The sequence below is a fragment of the Pinus tabuliformis genome, chromosome 7 (genome assembly GCF_031772625.1).
Source record: "Pinus tabuliformis cultivar Carrire ecotype Pingquan chromosome 7, CPIR1, whole genome shotgun sequence".
Lineage (NCBI taxonomy): Eukaryota > Viridiplantae > Streptophyta > Pinopsida > Pinales > Pinaceae > Pinus > Pinus tabuliformis.
The window spans coordinates 284,443,773-284,468,670 of NC_142293.1; the positions used below are offsets into that span (position 1 = coordinate 284,443,773).

A 24,898-nucleotide genomic window follows, 5' to 3' on the forward strand; every position below is an offset into this window, starting at 1 on the left:
GCATTTGTAGTATTACATGATATTGATATATTGAAGTGATATATTAATACATTGAAGTATTGAAGTGATCCCTTGCGCATTTTTTCAAAATATAGTAGTATTGCAGTGATATGTACAATGAAATACTGATGTGTTTTAGCAAATATTAGAGGGATTTGAAGGCTGTAACGTAAGGATTTTTTTTTATCAACAGAAGTAATTTTTTTACAGAATGCATTCAATCGTCTCTATGGTAGGAATAATTCTCACTGGCAAGGAGAACTATCCTGAATGGTCTCGGATGGTAAAACACACCCTCATCTACAATGAGTTGTGGAAAGGAGTGTGTGTCAGAGAAGAAGACAAAGACCTTGTGCAGCCTACATCAGATAAAGAACTTGTCATTTGGGAAAACAAGAACAGCAAAGCCTATGCATTGATCGCAGCATCTGTAAATGAAGAAGTAAGTTGTCATATTTCATCTTATTCCACTGCCTTTGAAGCTTTACAAAAGCTGAAAGAACTCTATGACTCACATTCTGCACTTGAAGTTGTTCAGCTCATGATTAAACTCTTCACTCTTGAACTGAAAAATAATGATCCTCTTACTCTTGCATCTGAAGTAAAGTCTATAATGCATGATATTAAATCCACTAAGGTTGAGCTGGATATCCCTCTTATTGCTTTTCTCAAGGCACTCTATCCTACCTACTCCAATTATCTTGAGTCATTACAAGCAAATGAAAATCTTAAAGATATAACCTTTGCCTCTCTTGTGAAAAAGTTTGTTGAAAGAGAGAAAGCCTTTGGAAAGAAGACAGTCCCTAAATCTTCTGAAGAGACTGTTTGCCTTGCTCATAAAGAAAATCATCCTGCTCAAGATTCTACAAGAGGAAGAGGTGGACGAAGAGGAAGAGGAAGATACTTCAGAGGCAAGGGGGCAGACATTCTCAAGGAGAAAAGGCAGATCTGCATTGCATTCGCTGCAAACGAAATGGATCACATGATGCTTCTACATGCAAGCTACCATGGGACAAAATTGAGTAGAGAAGAAACCAGCAGAAAGGTAAAACTGATGATACAGACAAAGGTAAAGCACCTGAATCCGCTCACTATATTGAGGCACAATGTAACATTGGAATAAATGAAGATTTGTTTAATGCTTCAGTTGCTTCTTCGAAAAATGATTGGTTACTTGATTCAGGAGCAACCTGTCATATGACTCATAGGAAAGATTTTTTTGAAGATTTCACTGACAATGTTGATGGAGCAGTATACATTGCAGATCAGTCAAAAATCAAGCCATCAGGGCTTGGCACAATCAGGCTTAAACTGCCTGGTCTTCCAGACTTTCTTCTGGATCATGTTCTATATCTCCCACAGCTCAAAAGAAACTTGTTGTCCTTGGTCCACATCCACCAGCAAGGTCACTCCATTCATATGTTTGATGGAAAGCTTGAGGTAAGAAAAGCATCTGACCACTCACTTGTCATGAGGGGAATAGAAGAAGAAAGACTTCTTAAACTGCAAGGAACCTCTGCTCATGCACAACATTTCTCATATATTTCTCATCATGAAGAAGGTACACTTCCATCAAGTTTATTATGGCATGCTAGATTTGGACATTTAAACTATGACAGTCTTCGCTTATTGAAGAAAAATGGTGTTGCTGGTTTGCCTACAATTCCTAGGAAACATAAGCAATGTGATGCTTGCGTTCTAGGAAAGCATAGCAAACAGTCTTTTCATGATTCACATTCAAGAGCACATAGGAAGCTTGAACTCATTCATTCAGATTTATGTGGTCCAATGCATGTTCCTTCTGCAAATGGAAATAAATATATCATGACATTTATTGATGATTACACCAGAATGTGTTGGGTTTATTTATTGAAGAACAAATCTGATGCTTTTCAAAAATTCAAGAATTTTCATAAATGGATTGAAAATGATGCACAATCTCATATTGGGTCTATTCGCACTGATAATGGAAAAGAATATACATCAAATGAATTTGAACACTATCTTCGCCAACATGGGATTAAACATCAAACAACTGTGCCTTATAATCCTCAATAGAATGGTGTAGCTGAAAGAATGAACAGAACAATCTTGAATATGGTACGATCCATGCTTTTCTTCAAAAATGTAAAGATAATGTTTTGGGCTGATGATGTTCTATGTGTTGCATATATAAAGAATAGATGTCCATCTAATGCTATAAGAAACAAGACTCCTTATGAATTGTGGTATGGACATGTTCCTTCGGTAAAACATCTCAGGATCTTTGGTTCCACCTGTTATGCTTTAATACCAAAGGTACATAGAAACAAACTTGGTGCTAGAAGTCGTAAGTGTATCTTCCTGGGGTATTCAAACACCTCTAAAGCATACCGTCTCTATGATTAAGTAAATAAAAAGTTTGTTGTATTTAGAGATGTCATTTTTCTTGAATCATCCAAATCTGACAGTGTTGTTGAGCGGCAACTTGATCGCTTGGATAGATTCACAAAAACGAAATCATTTCAAGAGTTTGATAATTAGATTCCACATCTTGAAGGGGGGATTCCTATACTAGATCAACATGTGGAATCTTCTTCTGAAGAACAATCCCCCCTGCATGACACTCCAACAACGAATGATGCTTTAAGTGATGTAATTGATAGAATTGGGAGACTCAATCTTGATTCAGTCCCAACTCAATCAACAGATCAGCCTGGACCATCTCAGAAAGGTCCCCCAAAGTGGCTGACAAAGACACTTGAAAGTGTTCATCCTGATGAAATTGGAAAAACAGGAACTAGAAATTCAAACCGACAAAATGGAGGTGATGTAGATGACTCTAATTCACCTGTTGATATGGATGTTACTTATGATTGTGAATTGAACTTGTCTACAAATTTTGAACCAACTTCCTTCAAAGAAGCTGCTTCTCATGATGAATGGAAAGAAGCGATGCAAAAGGAGTATGATGCTTTCATAAAGAATGGCACTTGGAAGCTGATTGATCCTCCATTTAGAACCAAACCAATTGGCTGCAAGTGGGTCTACAAGAACAAGTACAAAGCTGATGGCTCACTTGACAAGCACAAAGCTAGGCTTGTGGCAAAAGGTTTTGCATAGAAGGAAGGGGTCGATTATGAGGAAACTTTTGCCCCCACAGCAAAATGGGCCACCATCCGGACACTCTTTGCACTAGCTGCTCAGAACTGCTGGAAAGTCCATCAAATGGATGTAAAAACTGCATTCTTGAATGGAGATCTAAAAGAGAATGTTTTTATGTCCCATCCTGAAGGATTTGCTGTGAAAGGACATGAACATAAAGTATGCAAACTTGTGAAGTCCTTGTATGGCCTCAAACAAGCACCACGAGCCTGGTATGAAAAACTAACTAAGCATCTTCTGAAACTCAACTTCAATCATTTTGATCTTGATGATGCAACTTCATTTTTCAAGAGAGTTGGCAAAACAGTTGTATATCTTGTTGTATATGTAGATGATCTTTTAATGATAGGGAACAATGAGAGCTATATTACATCCATAAAGAAAGAATTAGGAAAAAGTTTTGAAATGACTGATTTGGGCTATGTTCATTACTATCTTGGCATTGAAGTAACCCAACATCCAAAATCCATATTTCTTTCTCAAAATAAGTACATTGGAGATTTGTTAAACAGATTTGGCATGACAGAGTGCAATCCTCTTTCTACTCCAATGGAACAAAACTTGAAGCTCACATCTACTGAAGGAAAGGAATTTGAGGATGCAACAAAGTATAGATAACTTGTAGGAAGTCTCATCTACCTCACTACTACCAGACCAGACATTTCATTATCTGTTGGAATCCTCTACAGGTTTATGCAAAAGCCTTGTGAGGGACATTGGTCTGCTGCAAAAAGAGTTCTAAGGTACTTGAAGGGAACTCAAGACCTTGGAATCAAGTATACACAGGTGGACGACTTCAGCTTGATTGGATACTCTGATTCAGACTTCGATGGAGACAAAGAAACTGGGGTATCTACTTCAGGATATGCTATGAGTCTTGGATCAGGAGCTATCTCCTGGAGATCATGCAAACAATCAATTCCAGCAGATTCCACAACAGAAGTAGAATACGTGGCAGCAGCTGAAGCAACGAAAGAAATTGTGTGGCTTAGGAAAATTCTTGAAGATTTGCAGGTAAAACAAGTACAATCAACTCCACTCATGATTGATAACACCTCTGCAATAAAGTTGGCCAAGAACCCAAAGTTCCATGATCGTACTAAGCACATCAATACTAAATATCATCTGATCCAACATCATGTTGAGGCCAAAACAATCCATCTCCGTCATTGTTCCACAAATGAACAAATTGCAGACATCTTCACCAAAGCGCTTGGAAGAGAAAAGCTTGAAAGATTCAGAACGATGCTTGGACTCACCAACATCCCTTCAGATTAAGGGGGGAATGTTGACACCTAATCCTCAGTGGTTGGGTAAATTGGAATGTGAACAGTCATCAAGAAGATGAACTGATCAGTCAAAAATCTGTATATAAACAATAGTTACCTAATGAAATAATGAAATCAGTCTTTTCTGCCAAGTCTGGAGTTACCCTGGCCTGACAAAATAAAAGTGCAAGATGAAAGACACTTAAACAAGGGACAAGTAAACTAATTAGACTAACCCTACTCCTACACTAACGAAAGAAAGGTTAGTCTCACGTAAAATGAAATTTCCAATGCAACCAGCGATGTAATTTATGTCCTATATTGATGAGGGAACTAGGAATAAGAAATATCATCTAATGAAGCACAAAGAAAAAAATATAAATCGTAGAATGCTCAAAAATTTGAAGGCAAGAAGCATTTTGTTGATGTGTTGTGATGGTCATACACACTGTGACAACTTTTCATGTCAAAACATTCATTCCAACATTCAATCTTGGGAATCATGAAGAAAGATAAAAGCTTGTTTTTAGCAAAAGGGGTCGCCATGTAAGACTCTTCCAACCATTCAACAATGGGATCATGATAACTAGGAGAAGAATCCTAAAGTTGAAAGGTAGATCCATTTTCAACATGTGTAATCAATTCGTAGAGATTTTCTTGTTATAGAAAATCATCATGATCATGTTCGAAACACTTATCAAGATTGTGAGATCTTGACATAACCATCAATGAAGGATGAAATGTCTCAACATCTTGACAAGATTCCAAACTATCAAAAGGTGAGTCATAAAAATTGAATGGCTTTGAAACATTTAGAGTTGAATATACACAATCATCATTAGATGAATCAATGAGCACATTAAGAAAGCCACTATCAAGATCTGATTTTACATCCAAGTCAAGGGAATCTTCACGATCTGATGAATTTTGTTAGGTCCCTATAATACTAGTGATTCCCCCATTATTATTGGCATTGTAGCCCTTATTGTTATTTTTGTGCACCTATTGTCCCCATATTGTTGTTATTGTGCCCCATAGAAGCCCACTATTGTTATTGTTATGCCCTTATATTATTATTGTTATGTCGGCATTGATTATATTGTGACCCCTTAGACTCCTATATGTAGAAAGTAGGTTTTGTCATTTGTATCATCCAAGAATGGTTAATTTGTGTAATGTAAAAGAGGTTGCCCCCTCAAAGAGGCTAATTCTGAAGTCATTGATCTATCTTTTCTATTTTTTTGCGAGCTGGTTTCTTAACATTTGGTATCAGAGCTTTGGATTCTAGGGTTTCACTACTCCAAACAGGTCATCATGGCATTTTCGCTATAACATTTTCTCTACTAAGTTTCAAAAGCTAAAAAAAAAACCCATTTGAGCCAAAATCGTTCTAAACCTCGGATCTAAATTTCAGATCTTTTCTCGCTATATTTTCAGAGATATGATCTGAGAAAATTAGGGTTTTCGCAGACTCCCGAGTTACATTTCAAACAGGTACATTGGAAAATCATCATAACTTTTTCTCTGAGCATTAGATTGAAATTCCGTCAGAAATTATAGAAAGAGGACGGACTGTAGTATTCTGTGTATCTTTTTCAGATCTGAAACTTGAAACAGTGACATGTGGCACGTCGTACAATTCTACTCTACTGAAAAATTATATAATCAGGTCATCTTGGGAGATTGGGCATAACTCTTTCTTGGAGAATCCAATTTTGATCAGATTGGTGGCATTGGAAAATGGACTCAGAGGGCTATCGCAGGAAGTAATTTCAGATCTTGGAGATCTGCAATTGCAAAGATACAATAGATTCAATATCGAGCTTCTACAAAGCGAAAAAAGGCGTGTAGTCTTTTTAAAATTTTGCATAAGTTTGGGTTGAAAAATTAGTTTGAAGTTCAAAGGGCATATTGAAGCATAATTATCATTAATTTATGCCCCGAAGAAAGAAAATGGAAACACCTAGTAAGCAACCTGAAATCTCTAGCATGACTCATGAAGAAGAAGAAAAAATGCAACATGATATATCAAAATTATGAGACCAAGTGCAACAAATTTCACTCTCACAAAAGGTAACAGAAGCTAAGATTGATGGTTTAAAGAAAGGTGCAGAAGCTTAACATAAATGGTGTGGAGGCTAAGATGAATGACGTGGAAGTTAAGATGGATGGCATAGAAGCTAAGATGGATGGCATGGAAGCTAATATGAATGGCATAGACGCTAATATGGATGGTATAGAAGAAAAACTGAAAGGCAACATTGAAAATTTGAAGATAGATTTGACTGAGTTGCTACAAGAAATGCTTACTAATAGTGAAAAAGTAGCAAATGAAACTCATGATGAGAACAAAAGAAATGTTAATCATGATTTCATAGACTCTAACATTGGATTGAAGACCCACTATGTTCCAAAGATCGATATGAGGAAGTTTGATGGCAAGTATCTCGTAATATAGATACTACAAATGGAGCAATATTTCGATCTCCATAATGTAAAAAACACACAAAAGGTACGCATTGTGGCTTTATATTTGGAACCAAATCAGTTTGTATGGTATCGATAGCTTTGCTCTCGTAAACAAATTGTCACATGGGAAATTTTTACGGAAGAAATGATAGCACATTATGAGGATACAAAAAACAACACTTTTTTTAGCCAATTAATAAACCTCAAACAAAAGAGTTCAATGATGGAGCACATTGAGGACTTCTAAAAATTGAATATAAGGGTAAAAAATATTCCAAAGGAGCATAGGATTGATGTGTTCATAAGGACTTTAAAGGATAACATCCAACATGAGATTTGTCTTTGGGAACCAGACTCATTGGAGAAGGCATTCAGGTTGGCAAGAAAAATGGAAAGCAAAATTATCTCAAGGAAGCCTATCACTCACAACTATAAGGATGGAAGTTTTGTTTCCCCTATCCTTCCACAACCTACAAGGTTGACACTCCAACAATTGGAAGAAAAAAGAGCAAAAAGGCTTTGTTACAGTTGTGATAGCAAATACACTAAAGATCATAAGTGTGCTGAAAATAAATTATTTTACATAGATTGTGAAGAGGAAGAAGAAAAGGAACAAGAAATGCCAAAAGAAGAAGATATACACCAAGAACAAACCCTAGAGAAAGAAGAAATGAATCTGACCATATCTTGTAATGCATTGACCGGAATTACCACTCCTCAAACTATCGAGATGGGACATGTTAGCGCTTGAAATTTCACCTCAGGCTGAGAAAGGTAAACCTCAAGGCAACATTAAACCACTTAGCCTCGTAGCTAGCCCTACGGGGCTGGAGAGGGCTCTCTTCGGTCTATCTCGGTGAAATCTTCAATGGATGAGATGACCAATAGGGTAACACTGATTTTAGGCTAGTAAACTGATCAAAAAGGTTGATTTGGGGTTTTTAGGGTTTTTGGTGGCAAATTGAGGGGATGGCAATTTTGGGTGCGGGGATTGGACACAGTTTCTGCAGGGGGTTCTTTGGGGCGAGGTAGGGGACAATATTGATGCCTTTAATTGAGGTGGATGGTCAGAAATGACAGGTGAGGAGCTAAGGAGAGCAAACAATAACTTTGAATTCTCATTAAACAGTAGAAAACATTGAAATTAAACAAACTTAAAAGCAGAGCATGACAGTCATGAATTCTTATTTTAACACTTCGTTTGTTTAATGTGCAGAAGGAAAAGAAAGGAAATGATTCACATAACACACTTACAGGTACATAGAGAAACACACCATCAATACATGTAACCACAAGAATCCCAAAAAGGACTGCAAAACCCTGGTCTTCCTTAGCCAAAAATTGCAGAGATACAGTGAATAATACAATGATAGCTTCTCCCTCAAGAGTCCAACCATTAAAATGAGCAAGAAAGTACATAATATAGATGATCTAACCTCTTTCCCTACCTCCATGGGTCGAGCTCACTATCCTAGGAGTTGTTTCAACCACTTCTAACTAAGCACTACAAACTAGGCAGTCAAAACAACTTGCCTCTATAAGCTAGGAAACCAATTCATTCATTTAATTTTCACCTTTTTCATGAATGAATCTTCTAGAAGAGGTACATAAGAGTAAAAGTGTCATAAAAGTACAATAATTACATCAAAGAGCCTAATAATCCACCCCAAAAAGTCAAACAGGGTCAAACTGCGTTTTTCTGAGCTGTACACTGAAATTTGGAAAAGTTTGCCTGACGGGTCGCGCGCCTTTGGGACCACATTTGGGGCACTTCCAGGTGTCCAAATTGAGTAAGAGTAGGCTTGTTGGAAAGGTTTGTGAGTCTACTTTCCAACCCAACTGGAATTTCTGAATTTGGTGGTCATTTGCCCCTCCAAAATTGCAATCTCCCAAGACTGCTTTCTGCAACTCAAAAATGTGGCAGAAAGTCATTTTTTGCTCCTTTTTTGACTTTCTGGAGGCCCAAAACTTCATAAAATCTCAAGTCCATTGATGAGGATATGTAACTTCTCATGACAAGTCTGGAAATGCTGAGTTTTTGCAAAATGAAGTTGCCGAGATGAAGGGTCGCGCGGGGGGTGAGACCTGTTAATGGACAGAAACCTGTAAATTGCCTGAAAAATCAAAATTGACCCAAAATTTTCAAAATTTCTTGGGATTTGTGTTGTGGCTGGGCTATTTAGTGCCTTGGTCCTTCAGTGAAGCCTCAGCCAAGATATGGAGGGGATCGGGCCTATTTCTCCTTTTTTGTGCCTTGGCTAACCGCCTTTGGAACATTTTCATCTTTGCCTTGCACACATGCATTCTTGCCCAATAATGGTTCTTCATGTTCCTCAGCAATTTCTTCTCTTGGTTGGCCTTAGCCAACAGCCTCTCCAAGTGTGCATTTACCCGGATGAGCATGGACTCTTGGTCAGCGGGCAATAGATCACCGGGTCTTCTCCGGTTCAAAATGCGGTCACTATGAATCCTCCACAGCTCATCAAGTGCTTGCTCATCCTCCAACTGTTTGTTGCGCTGCTCGAGGTATGTGATGGTCCATTGTGCCCCCTCTAATCTCCTCTGCAAGGCATCATTTTCAGCTCTGAGGTGCTGAATGATCTCCTTTGCCTCTCGGCTAGGAGAACTGACATCAAGATCAATAAGCTCTATATACGGAACACCTAATGGTCCCTCATCAATCTTGGGCTGTTTGCCCCTCCCTGGTCCCTGTGCTGCTGAAGAAAGCGAGGCCCCTTCCACCTGATGTGGAGATAACACTCGCTGAGCCGATGAAGAAGGCGAGACCCCTTCCACCTGGTGTGCAGATAATACTCGCCTCGCTGCTGCAAATAAGGCCCTCTGGCTTCTCTGATAAGTAACCAAAGGTGAGGAGCTGACATGTCTAGTGACAAGGATGTCATGCTGCTGTGATGGTCCTCCCTCCTCGTGAATAACCTCAGGATGTGGCGGTGGTGGTACTGTGAAACGCTCACGAGAGATGAACTCCTCCCATGAGATGCTATGCTGAGCCAACTGATGTAATACCACTAGCTGAATCAAACCATAATGGTAAAGGCTCCTGTACTGTTGAGCCGGGCTCTTCCTCTGCATCATGGACACCATCTTCTCAATGTTCTGATAGAAGAAAACAGGGATGTTCATCATCCGTACCCGGGTGAAGTGCATCAAGAGGCGAATATGGTATGAATATACCTGTGAAAATCTGCCCTCACAGGTAAAATAGTGCATGATGAGCCTCATCATGGGAGCATACTCGCTCCTGAGAAATCTGAAGGGAAACACTCCTGTCAAGTGTCTCATGAGTGCTGGTCTAACAAAAGGCTCAAAATGAACATTGTCCAGCACCTTGCGCTTATTCCATACCTCTCCAACATTAGGTATTCCTGTGGCCTCTGCAATCACCTCAGGTGTCAATGTGAAGTCCACCCCAGCAAGGTTGACATGTCCATCATGCAAGTGTAAAACAAACAGGCGAGCCAACTCTCTGTGGTGCTGAATCCGAGAGATCCTCTCACAAAACTCATAGCAAGACATGTACTGGAAACATGAGACTGCCATAGGACAAGCTTGTAACTCTGTCAAAGAGGTGGGCTCCTCTCGCCTATGATGACCACCCTTACCACCCTTATGAGGCCTCCTCTGTATCTCAATCTCTGAAGCTGATGCCTGGTCATCACTCTGCTCATAGGTTTCGGTTTCTGACATTGTTTAAGGAGCAGAGTGGCCAAATGCACTGCTGTTTCTGCTTTGTAAAATGTTGATTTATATGTTGTTTCAAGGGGGACAAGGAGCATGAAGGGAATGTTAGGGGAAGGACACTTTTAAAGGGAAAATGGGAATAAATATATAAAACAGGGATTCAAGGGAAAAAACATTGCAAACATCATTGCATATGCATCATTATATACATTGTTTACATGGGTAATGAGAGGTAGGGTTAGGGCTTAATTTTTCATTTTTTAGGGAAGAAGGGAAGGGTTTGGATTTTCTTTACAATTTAGCAAGGGAAATTTACATGGAATATCAAGGAAAAAGAAATGGGAATGGGGAAACAATGATTACAAGGGAATACTCTTAAAACAACATAAAACCCTAGGCATTTTTACAAGTTTCAAACTACAGCAACAAGGAGTTTTTCTCTTGCACATGGAGATCTTTAAAAATGAATTCATGATGTCTTTAATCATAACAAGCAGCAGTTTATAAGTTTGGAGGGCCTACCTCAGGAAATTTAGCGATTTGTTGGCTCCTTGGATGAATTTGCAGGCAATTTTGAAAGGAGGACGCTGACGGGTCGCGCGCCTCACCCAACGGGTCGCGCGCCTCTGACGGGTCGCGCCCGTTATAAGTTTACACTGCTGGAATGGCGCTGACGGGTCGCGCCCGTTATAAGTTTACACTGCTGGAATGGCGCTGACGGGTCGCGCGCCTGGTCTGACGGGTCGCGCGCCTGTCCATCTCCCAAATTCGCTCAAACTTTCACTCAATCGCTCTTGCAAGTAGCTTGGATGCACAATGAGGGTCGATGGAGGGAGATTGGGCCTTTATAGCTTTGATTTGAAATAATTTCATGCTCAAACCCACTTTATAATGTTTCTCTTTGACACTTTATAAAATTGACCATTTTGGTTTCCTTTATCCTAAAATTGACTCATTTAATGCTTTTGCTTGATATTTTTTGCAGGGACATCATCTGATGGATCTTGGCAAGGGAGCCAGGGTTTCATACTGTCCTTGGAAGCTTTTTGAAATTTCATCACTTTTTACAAAAATTTGAAAAATGACCTTGGCTTTAAAAACAGAGTTTTTAAATCCAAAGTGAACATTAATTGTACAAGATTGAAATTTGCGAAGAAACACCTTTGAAATCATCCCTCTGGCTTGCTGGGCACTTATTGACCTTCAGAGACATGACCTTGTAAACCATCTTGACCAAAACCCTAGACCTAGGAATTTGACCTCAAGACAAGACAAGACAAGCTTGCAAGTGACTAAGAACTGAAATGACCTGATCCAGCAATGCCAAGAGGGGGACAAAGACACCAGCTCCTCCATCAGGGTTATGGCATGCCTAATGGGATGCAAAAATTGACACTGATGAGACACCTACTTATGCAAATGCAAAGAGCTTTGATCACTGATGGAGGGCGACAAGACCGACTCTAACAAGACATATCAAGAAGAATAAGGTAATAGTGTTGATTGATTTGGGAAATACCCATAACTTTATTCATTGAAAGATAGCCAAGGAATTGAATTGTTTCCTATATCCAGCACCAAAGTGTCAAGTGATGGTTGCAAGTGGAGGACCCATAAATTGCTCTCAAAAGTGCCATAATATCAAGCTATCCATGGGAGAATATGTATTGAATAGCCCAATGTTTTCCATTCCAATGGGTGGTGTTGATTTTGTACTAGGAGTCCAATGGCTATAATCCTTGGGTATAATAGCTTTTAATTTTCAAGAACTTTTCATGAAATTTTCTTCAGAATGAAAGGAAGTTGAATTAAGAGGTATTGTAGGGAAACCAACAAAGATAATCATCTCTGATGGATTAACAAAGCTTCTAAAGAAAGAACAATGAGGTGTAATTGCACAATTATGTTCGCTAGAGGTTTCCACATCGAAACCATCTATTTCTCTAGATCTCTAGAAAGTCTTGGACAATCATTCCAAGGTATTTGAGACTCCCAGAGGTCTCCCACCTATTCGTGAACATGATCATGTTATTCATTTGATTCCAGGAAGTGTTCCTCCAAACATCAGGCCTTACAAATATCCCTATGCCCAAAAGAGTGAAATTGAATGTATGGTTGCAAAAATGTTAGATGCTGATATAATTCAACCTGATCAAAGTTCGCATTGCTCCAGTAGTATTGGTGCACAAGAAGGACGGATCATGGCGCATGTGTTCGAATTATAGGGAGCTCAACGAGCTCACTATTAAAGATAAATTTCTCATTCCTGTCATTGATGAACTATTGGATAAATTACATGGATCAATTTACTTCACCAAGTTGGATCTTCGTTCAAGATATCATCAAATTAAAATGAAGACATAAGACATTCCAAAAACAACATTTAGAACTCATGAGGATCATTATGAATTTTTGGTCATGCCTTTTAGCCTTACCAATGCGCCTTCTACATTTCAAAGTTTGATGAATTCCATTTTCAAACACTTCCTTAGAAAATTTGTGTTAGTATTTTTTGATGATATACTAATCTATAACAAGTCTTTGAAGGATCATGTTCAACATGTTGACAGGGCGCTCAAACTATTGGAGGAGAAACAATTATATGCAAAAAGCTCCAAATGTTTCTTTGGAGTACAAGAGGTGGAATATTTGGGTCATATTGTATCTCATGAAGGTGTTAAGGTAGACCCTAGCAAAATTAAAGCCATTAAGGAATGGAAAATCTCCACATCCATAAAGCATCTGCGAGAATTTCTCGGGTTGACAGTATTATCGCAAATTTGTTAAGAATTATGGGAGAATTTGTGCCCTTATATTATTATTGTTATGTCAGCTTTGATTATATTATCACCCCTTAGACTCCTATATATAGAAAGGAGGTTTTGTCATTTGTATCATTCAATGTAAAGAAGGTTTCCCCCTCGAAGAAGCTAATTCTTAAGTCGTTGATCTATATTTTCTATCTTTTTGTGAGTTGGTTTCTCAACAAATTTGCAAAGGGGTTTGATTGAAAATATGAAGTTACAACCTCTGCTTCTTCACATTCAAAAGATGAGTGAGATAGATCATAAATAGTGGGTTCTTCCATATCTTCTTTCCATCTAAAATCAATATTCCCCCTCTCTTGAATAAAATCAACACCATGGGCATTAAGATGTGAATCAATAAAAGAACAAACAAGTGTGACTGATTCATTAAACATGTCAGGAATGTGAGTGAATGGTGAAGAAGGAAAGGAAGAGTCAAGTGAGAGATATCCTTAATAACAAATTCTTGTTCATAATCGAAAGCCCACACAATCATCATGAAGGATATCTTGAATCTCTTGATCTCCATTTACACCATATTGAACTTGATCCTCATGAGATTCAAGAGAGGATGATATAATAGGTTGATCTAGTGAATCAAGATAAAGAGGATCAAGGAGAATAATTGGTGAAGATAGAAAGACATATCTATAAAAAGCAATGTCATTGATCAAATTAGATTCAAGATTGAAACATGGGTTCAAATTTCGATTATGAGCAAAAAGAGGACATAGGATAAGATCAACAATCCGATCTTCAAGTTTTCCAACCTCAACATTGGTACATGGAGTTGCTTCATTAGACAAAGAAATGAAAGAAGATGAAAAGTCACTAGAAAGATTAGACTCTTCCTTTGAAAATTTAAGAGCTATGTGGCCAAGAACCACTTGGAGACTTGAAAGAGATTCAGGTTAAAGGGGATTCAAAGAAATATGAACAAGATACTGAAATTTCTCTTTCATAAAATCCTAGTCTATGTCATCCTCTGAAAAACTCATTACAAAAGTGAAGAAAGTGATCATTAAAATCTTCAACATATTCATTAGATTTCATTATAAGATGAATAATTTTCTTAAAAACACTTTGATAATCATATCTGTCAAAGGCTTGGTGAAGCTCCATGACAAGTTGTTGGAAGCAATGGATAGAAGCAATCAACAATGTATAAAACCATTGATTAACACGACCCTCGATTTCTGGCAGCTAGCTCTTGGGATAATCTATTCAGCAAGGGGTTTGTCAAGAACCTAAGAGTGTTTATTGTTGGACTTCACAGGAGAGGAGTTGAATACAAGAATCAGATGGAGAAGCAATTTGCCCCATATGCTATTTTTAGCCTCATGGACATTAAAATAATTTCTTTCTTTCTTAATACAAATGTGATCCATGTCCATAATAGATAAATAACTCTAATGCTCAAAAAGTAAGATAAAATAATTATGTAAATTCAAATTCATTAATTTCTTATGAATGAAAATGAAGAATACGATCTATTAGTGTAGTTAAGCTGCTAGAATGCATGATATTCCTGCTCGATTCTTTAAGCTACCAAACCCCAATATTGTCAATTTACAAAACCACATTTCATAATTGGTTATAAAGTGCATTCTATAGTTTCTGACATTCCAAAACCGTTCCTATAACTTTCAACCTCATATTCAACGTCACCAAGGACGATTTTACTATTGAGAAATCAAGAAAAAAAAAAATAATACACAGAATCAAAGGTTGAATCATTGTTTCTAATTTGTTTTTCCAAGGTCTGCCTAGTTTAGATGGTCTGTAGAGCTTGAATAAAAAGGCTATATCAATGCAAACCATAAATTAAAAATAATTTACAAACTGACCACTAATAGCGAGGGACGGTGTCTGTTCAAGTCAGAAAATGTCCCTATTGTTTTCTTTACTGTAATTTATTACACATAATGGATAAGAATGACAGGAGTTCGATGGAATGATATTGTACGCAAGAGATATAGAGAGACATACTGATTAGTAATGGTGATAATCAAGGTATATAGTCATCACTTCTGCCCAGCCACCACTATGGTGCTCTGGTGTTTAAATGAGAAGGAACTTCAATAATTTTGACCTCATCAATTTCACACGCAATGCCAATATTGAGATCTCAACCCATTTGGAAAAGAATTGAGTGCAAAATAGGGGAATAATAGATAGTGCATGCTTAAATCACGACGATGAGGCTTGAAAGAACTGCAATGAATGACAATAGAGTATAAATAGTCACAAGGACATGGGCTGCGAGGAACCAAGGAGGTTAACACAGAGTGTCAAGGCTCAAAATGGAGCGAGGGCCACTGATAGAGTGGCAAGTAACACTACAGAAAAAGGAGATAGTTGCAATAATGGAGAGATGAAACACTCAAGCCAACAAATTTGATGGGTTGAGCAGATAGTAGAGAGAGGAGTTACACAGCGGGGGTAGATGAGCTGCTCATCAAAAACCTTTAATGGGAACATTGTCAAGGAACAAAAGCTATGATGATGTAGAGAAACACCTACACTAACACTGAGCTTGCCTAGTGACCACAATGGGAGGCAAAGTGTAGGCAAAGAATACTTGTGGACCTGTGGATGTAGATGTGAAAATGTAGTTGTCATTAAACATTAAATTATTCAAAAGTAAATGCTGCTGCAAAGACTCCTTAACCATGTTATGCCTTTTACCTTTTAAGGGTTTAATCCAACACAGTTTATTGATTGGATATCAAATTCTCAATTCACTGATATTTGACATGTTTTGAAATGCTATGTTTTGGGATTAATATAGACAATAATTGCATTCTAGATGAGCAACTCTATTGCTAAAAAAAAATCTAAAAATCATCACAATTCAAATTCATTCATTTCTATTTAATGGAAATGTGACATCAATGAGATGTATCACCCAACTTGTCAACATGTATGTATATTCATGTCAAGTTATCATACTCCAAAAGGATCAAAATTATAGTAAAATTGTAAATAAATATTTCACCTATGTAATGGCACATCTTAATTTTGTTGAAAGGATTTATATGACTTGAATAATAGCATACTTATGCATAGAAGTCAACTAATTCTGTATCAATCTTATAATTGTTGATTTTGGTGTTTGAAAAAAGCATTGTCACCTTGTGTTTATCAGTGGCTACATACAAGTTGCTTAAGCATTAATGAATTTTGTCATACTAAAGACATTATTTATACTTGTATCTTCCATCTTTTCAACATAAGTCTCCATCTACAACATAAATAGAATGCAAGTGCTTCATGATTTAAAACAGCAGACTTTGGGGTTGAACTCTAGAGGTTAAAATGTAGTTTGCATCATACATTAAATTACTATAAGAAGCAAATGCTATTTTTGGTAGACACTCTCAACCCATGTTACACCTTTTAAGGGTTTTAATCCAACATAGTTTATTCATTGGACATTCATTATCAGTTCATTGAAATTTAACATTTTCTGAAATGTATACATGTAATAGGATCTATGATTAGCATATGAGTACTGCAGATATAATTTCAGATCAGACCCACCAAAGAACAAACATTTATACTGCAAATATGACACAAAAATGTCAAAACTGTACTCTGAATGAAGTATTCATTCAAAAGATTAGATAAAATACAGGGAAGGCTTCCAGAGGACAGCTTCAACAAAACAAGATTCAATAAAAGGAATGTCTGTCCCGTGATCCACTTATGCACAAGCTGAAAGAATTCTCAGGCTATGCAAAATTTGTCTCCGCCAAAGATAATTGGAAAGAGTCACATTACCAATGCCTTATTTATTGTAGGGTTCCGTTGAATCAACTCAGTGTAAGGTCATGTACAGGGTTCATCTGTCATATTGGGATCTATGTAAACGTCATACACCCCATGGTATGTTAAAAGGTGGAGCCAGTCTCATGCTGTCATCTACAATATTATATGGGATTAGAAAACCTATGATGACTTCAGTAGCAATTAGTAAAGGCTATCAACAGTGTGGTGCCATCTCAAATACTAAACTCAGTTGAAACATCAAAAAGTTAAGGGAAATGTTTAACTTCATCGAGTGCGTTTGGCTGATTGCTATTAGGGAATCAACATAGTACTGTTTAGTATGTCCTCTTTCTCACAGTCAATTTGCGAATATCCTTCTTGGATGTAATAGCAGTCATTCCCGAGGGTGCCAATCCTACTGCCCATTGATATGCATCCCTAAGCCTGCAACAATGATCATGTGCTTAAGAATTGTCACAAAAAAAGAATGAACATCTCTCTTTCAAAACAAAGACCATATAAGCCAATCAGTGTTCACACCTAGGCATGCTTGCAAAAACAGCTATCACTAAAACTCCAACAATCAGAGGAAAAGCAGGTGCTGGTGTCAAATCCTGAATGACAGAAACCACATTTAGATCAGGATGGAAATCAGAATGAAATTTCCAAATTTTTTCATGTAGCCTTATGACCAGAACAGAGTTGGGGAAAGAGCTAATTACAACTCGTAACTTTTGACATGACACTTTACCTGCTTCTGATGATGCTCCTCTACTTCGTAACTTAAAGGTCCAACATGTATTTGTGTGTGTTTCTCTAGGTCAACCTCCACAATATTAGATTTAAATTTGTGTGTCCGAGATGAAAGTCCAGATAGAAGTTGCACCAGGTATCTTCCCTTTGGCAAATTTTGAACTTCGAAAAAATATGTCATTGGCAATGGAATGATGGACTCTATTTTAAAAGGTTCACTCATTGATTTGATTTGAACTTCCAAATGAGGATGAAGTTTGTCAAGGCCAATTCCTTCAACATGACCGGTTATAATGGTTGTTTCTGGTTGATCAAAGACAACAAAATCCAAATCGTTGATATCTGTAAAGCCAACCTACAAAACCAAAAACAATCAGAAAGTTATTCTAACATAAACATCGCTAGACATATAAAAGAATGAATTAGACCTAGAAGCGGGAATGCCAAAGCAACAGTTCCCAGAAAAATCTTGGGAAAGTGATATATATATATCACTTTCTCCGCAAATAACTGTCATTCTAAATGTCTTTTTGAATATATATATATATATATATATATATATATATATATATTCAAAAAGACATTTAGAATGACAGTTATTTGCGGAGAATATGAGAACATAGATTTGTGTGCTGCTTGTAGATGAATATTACAATTTTGAGAATCTAAAAACGTAATTCTCAGTAGATTAATCCTCAGAGCTTCAGCCATTTAGTATACAGATAACATCAACTATCTAGAGGTTATGACTTGTAATGTTATCAACCATAACATCAAGATTCAACAGCTAACATCAACCATGAAATGAAATAAGCCATCATGAGCAAGGAGTTATTATATGCAGTCCACTGTCATGTGCCAAATTTATAAAATATTTATTAGAAACTGCAAAATAAAAGGAGCACTAAAAAGTGAAAACACTAAACTGAAACAGGCACACTTCTACTCATGGTTTTAAAAACTGGACCTAGTTTTGAACCAGCTACCTAACTGGGATTTGAACCAGAACTGGATCAAACCTGATCGAACCGAATTTGAAAAAAATACATAAAATAATCAATTACAAACCATTAAAGACAAAATATGTAAAGTTTGCTCATCTGTATACTGTGTATGGGTGAATATATCAAAATGGCAGAGTGCAATACATATCAACAACAAAATACAGAATCAATGAGCCTATGAGGCTCTAAGTGGCCTCTAGAGTCCAAAAACAATACTACAAGTTATTGGGCCACAGGCCTAGTAGAAATCACTGATCAACATAATCACTCATTAAACTCATCAATGATTCACCACTACTAGAAATGGGATCATCAACAAGAGCTACATAAACATCATCTAGCTCAAAGTCTTCAGACTTGGATTCCTCAACTTTATAATATGGTAGAAATTGAAAAATCTTAACATATCTAACCAATGATTCTGGTTTGAGTGGAGGGTTTGTCTACTTGATCTTATAATATGGTAGAAAAAGCTTAGAATGCCCAACCAATTATTTTGCTTTGAGTGAAGGGTACATTTTTGTTAAGGCCATGGTAGAGGAGTTCAACAATTAATACCACCAACATCAAGGTACATAAAGGACTTCATGTTGTTGATCAAATGCCAATCCCATACCCTCACACATGACAAAATCAAATGGAAACATTGCAATCCCCTGAATTGTGAAATCCTGAAAATTGTTAAGTCTACTAGAAATTGAGTGAGATCTAAAATTCTAGTTTCTCCATAAGATATCCAATGAGGTTGGAACCACTCTCAAACATCCTAAAACAATTAATGGTAATGTAAAAAATTTAAATAAAAGTCACCACTTTAAGAATTTAACATTACCATTGATTGCGAGCATTGCTAGGATTGAGTTAAGGAGGAGTAGTGTTGGTTTTATCACTAAGGGGGGCTGTTTCAGGAGGAAAACAACCCATTGCTCCTCCAAAACCACCTAAAAAACCACCAAGGGTCCCAGACTCTCCCATGCATGTGAGATCTAACTGGGCCACTTAGGGCTAGAACCAACCGACTAGGGCTGATTTGTACTGGTTAGGTACAAACCAGCCGACTAGGGCTGATTTGTACTGGTTAGGTACAAACCAGCCCTCCAATCAGTTTTTCTACCAATTTGTTGCCTGGGCCTATCCAACCAACCAGTTTTTAAAACTATGCTTCTACTATCTATTGATATTTCCTCCTTTCACAACTTCTAATAGTTTTCCCATGATCTAAGAACAGTAGCAGTAAGAAATGGAACATTGGCATAAGAACCACCACAAACCCCCACAAAACAATAGAGTTTGAAACTAAAGTTGTTGTATCTGTAATGTAGTGATAGTGGATGCAGATGGCATCACAACATGATCAACTTCCTAAGTTCAGCGTCCAAGCACTCTAAAGCTCTGGTTCCATCCTTCAAAATATCATTCTCTAAATTGTTGTGCAATGTCGTATATGCTTCTATATTTTTTTTGTGACCTCACAATAATGGGACAACCTCAAGTCATAATACCAATGTTTTTAAAACCGGAACCGATGACCGGACCGGTCCACCTAATGAACCGGTTTACCGACCGGAACCGGTCTAACCGGGACTGGTTTGGTCTAAACGAACCGGTTTTAGAAAAATACATTAAATAATTATTTTTTAATGAAAAAAACTATTTTTAAGATTTAAAACCATGATTCCAAGCCAATAGAGACAAAATATGCAAAGATTGCTCATTTATATACCATGTAAAGGTGAATATATCAAAATGGCACCGAGTGCAATACATATCATCCACAAAATACATAAGCAATGAGGCTCTAAATGGCCTCTAGACTCTAGAGTGCGAAAACAAAGCCTACAAACTATGGGGCTAGTGGCCTACTACAAGACTTCAGTCTAGACTCTACATATATGATAATAGTAAATACTATAATAGTGATCAACATTATCACTTGAAGTTGAAACTTCTCATGAGTCGCAGTCATCATGATCAAACTCAGTTGGTTGAGTCTCGACTCCCAAACTTTGCAGTCACAAACTTCTCTATTGGTTCAGTGACTTAAGTCTCAAACTTCTGAAGGTATTCTGCCCTAATATGCCCTATTATTTCATTTGGTGCTCCACATGGCTTTACATGGCCTCCTATCCCAGCGAAGTGTTGCTTGAACCTGTTAATACCCCCTCCTTGAATGGATTTTTGGCAATATTTGCAGATCATTTTGCCATCAATCATATCACAATGAGCCCATGCAGTATCTCTGGCTTTTGGAGGCATGATGACTCCCTGGATGGTAGATCATAGAAGTGAGAAGTTTATAACACATAAAAAAAAATTAATTCATGGACAACAATCAAATAAGCAATTTTCAAGTGCAAATCCTTACCTGGAAATGCAAACTAGCTTCGTTAGCCTCCTCTTGAAGATGGCAACTCCACTGACAGCTACACACTATCTCCAAAATAGCTCCAACTCCAACTCCAAGATGACTACTTCAGCAAAAAATCAACACTCTCCAAGCTCACAAACAAACTCACAAACACTCACAAACACTCCAAATCAGTTGTGTGAGACAAATGAGAGTGAGAGGGGCCTCTTATAGCTTGGAGAGGGTGTTTTTGGAGAGAAAACACCCTTAGTTCCCCCCCAAAACCCTAAAACCACAGTTAGAAATCCGCTTTTTGCAAGTTATGGTGGGCATGCCTAAAACTAGCCGATTTAGGACGGAACCGATCGGTTTGATACAAACCGGCCGGTTCCGTCCTAAACCGGCCGGTTTTCACCGGTTAGGGCCAAAAATTGGAGAAACTGCCTTCCAAACCGAGTTTTTTGGCCGATTCGGACCGGCCAGCTTGCTAACCGGTCGATTTGACCGGTAACCGGTTTTTGAAAACGGTTTTTAAAACACTGCATAATACACATAGACCTATTGAAATTTTGATGTTCTATGTTCTTACAATCACTTAAATCCAAAACTTCTTTATGTTGCAAAATAATTCAAGTAATTGCAGATAGAACATAAACCATATGCACAATGGAAGTCAATCAAGAACTCAATGAGACACAGAGAAGTTAGGTCAATAACCAGGGCAAAACCCACAAGGGGAAAACCCAACCAGATTCTTCTTCTAATAGAAATCAATTGTTCAACAAAGATACAATAAACAATGAGAGAATGAACAAGTTCACCCAAATTTGAAGAAGATCTCTGAGAGCAGTAGTTGTTGCAAACACTAAATCACTTTGGCTTTCCAAGATTTGCTCTTGCTCTTCAAGACTCTCTCTCTCTCTCTCAATCTTCCTCTAGACTCTCAAGCTCTCTCTTTCTGAAGTTCAAATTCTCCTTTCACAAGCACAAGTGTGTCCAGTGACAATGAGAGGCACAAATATATAGGAAGAGCAAGGAGGTCGAATTCAAGAGGGAGTAACTCTTATGCCTTGAGGAGGAGTTACATATGCCAAAATAGGAGTGTAACTTATTCCATAAAGGAGAGGAATGTAACTTATGCATTTAAAAGAGAAGTGTAACTTATGTATTAAAGAGGTGTAAGAGGAATCTTTTTATGACGAGTCATTAAAGTGTGTAAGAGAGTGTAAGAGGCACATAAGAGCATTAAAGAGAGACGAATAAATCCATTAAGAGAGAGAGTAACTTACGCATTAATTGAGGGGAGTTACATATGACACCACTGAGTCTCATGATTGAGAGACTTGAATTTCTTTTTAATAGTAATATAATAATATCATAAAGAGGATAATAGTAATAATAATAATAATAATACTGATGATTAAGTTAAAAATTAAACAATTGAGATTGATTAAGGGCAAGTTAAGTGATTCTCCATCATATATATATGATTACAAACTGATGAAAGGTGATTTATTATTTTTGGAAATTCATGGTTGTAAAGATAGACATGACTTTCTATTGTTAGAAAGGTTAGAAATGAAATTTTGTTTAAGGAAATTCATCCCATAACTACCAAATTTCAACACTCCCTCTCAGCTAGGGAGGAATTTCTTTCTGATGCAAGGATCTTTGTTATCTTTGCTTTGGAACAATGATCTTACAATCTAATGAAGAAGAATCATCATAGGAGAGATACATCCATTAACCTATACACACTTGGGGGGATCCACTTGTCAACACATGACAAGGATCTCGCACATTCAAGGCTCATCACTCTTTGGGGGGGTCCACTTGTCAACACATGACAAGGATCTCGCTCATCCAAGGCTCATCACAACGTCAAGGGATCCACTTATCAGCACATGACAAGGATCTCACACATTCAAGGCTCATCGCTACTTGTGGGGATCCACTTGTCAACGCATGACAAGGATCTCGCACATCCAAGGCTTATCATCCACGACCAACCTCTCTACGAAGGGTCACATCTGTCAGTCCAAGCTACTCTCTAAAAACCAAGAACTTTCCTTTCAACAAAGGCTTGGTAAGAATATTGATGATCCGGTGATCAATCACTATATAATAAAGTCTTACTGCTCCTCTTTGCACCATATCCTAGATATAGTGGCATTTGATCTCAATGTGTTTGAACTTGGCATGGAACACAAGACTTTCAGCAAGTTGAATCGCACTTTTATTGTCACAATAAATTACTGTAATATCCAATATTTGTTCAAACAAGTCTCCAAAGAGCTTCCTTAGCCATATTGTCTCACAACTAGCCATGCTAGCAACAATGTATTATGCTTTAGCCGTGCTAAGGGCAACAAACTTTTGCTTTCTGCTCATCCAAGATATCATGAGAGATCCTAAGCTGAAGCAGCACCCTAATGTGCTCTTTCTGGCAACAGAGTTACCGATCCAATCAGCATTAGAGTATCCATGTAGCCTTACATCTTCGGCAGTATATCTCAATCTAAGATTGATGGTCCCATTTAGGTGCCTCAAAACATTCTTTGCAGCAACCCAGTGTACATGAGTAGGCTTAATCATGTATTGACTCAGAGTATTGACTGCAATGCATATATCTGGTTTAGTGTTCACTAAGAACATCAGTTCCCTAAGCTTCTTAAAATTCATTTCCATTGGAGTATTCATGGACTTACACCCAGTCATGCCAAACCCTTATCATAGTTTGACAAAATATTTTACTTGAGAAAGCAAAATCTCACCAGATTTCTAGCATACCTCCAGGCCCAAAAAGTAGTGCATCAAACCAAGATCTTTCATTTCAAATTCAGAAGCTAACTCCCTCTTACACTAAAGAATAAGAGGTTCACTACTGGTCAAAAATAAATCATCAACGTACAATACCAAAATTAAAGGCATACCTTGGATTGTCTTAAAGTAAAGATTTGGATCTACATTGCTTCTGGTAAAACCAAGCTTCATCAAGAAGCTATCTATGTGAGCATACCAAGCTCTTGGAGCTTGCTTCAAACCATAGATGGATTTCTTCAGCGTACACACGAGTTTTTGGATCATTTACTTCAAAGCCTTGTGGTTGCTCCACAAATACTTCTTTAAGGAAGCCATGCATAAAAGTCGCTTTCACATCCATTTGGTGAAGAGACCATCCTTGGATAGTAGCTAGAGCTACATTAGATCGGATGGTGGTATAACGGGTAACAGGTGCAGAAAATTCGTCATAGTCTATTCCCTCTTTCTGAGAGAAACCTCTAGCCACAAATCTAGCTTTATATTTTTCAACACTGCCATCAACACCATGTATAATTTTATACAACCATTTAGAAAATACAACAGATTTACCTTGGAGTCTTGGAACTTGATGAGGCAAATTAATTACATATCATTTAATTGTCAACCCGGGGGTTTCATAAAACTTGCGAAGCGTGCATGCACTGTATATGCTAGAAATTAACTTTCAATTTAGATCAATCTAACTACGAAACCAAATAACGACAAACCAAATTCACCTATTCTAATTCAACAATCAATTCAAAAGAAATTATAATACAATTATAGTACAGCACGTGGAATTGAAATCTTAATCTTTTACACTTGCAGGAA

General features: G+C 37.5%; 1 protein-coding gene across 1 annotated transcript in view; it reads right to left on the bottom strand.

Annotated features, from left to right (window-relative positions):
- Positions 1 to 16,925: 16,925 nt before the first annotated feature.
- LOC149246976 (Carbohydrate-binding-like fold) overlaps positions 16,926 to 24,898 on the bottom strand; it is a 312,430-nt gene continuing 304,457 nt past the window's right edge. The window contains exons 25-27 of the mRNA XM_089458086.1: positions 17,913 to 18,269; positions 17,702 to 17,775; positions 16,926 to 17,605 (exon numbers count right to left, since the gene is read on the bottom strand). Coding sequence (XP_089314212.1) covers positions 17,497 to 17,605; positions 17,702 to 17,775; positions 17,913 to 18,269 — 540 coding nt within the window. The 3' untranslated portion in view covers positions 16,926 to 17,496. The remainder of the gene's footprint in view (positions 17,606 to 17,701; positions 17,776 to 17,912; positions 18,270 to 24,898) is intronic.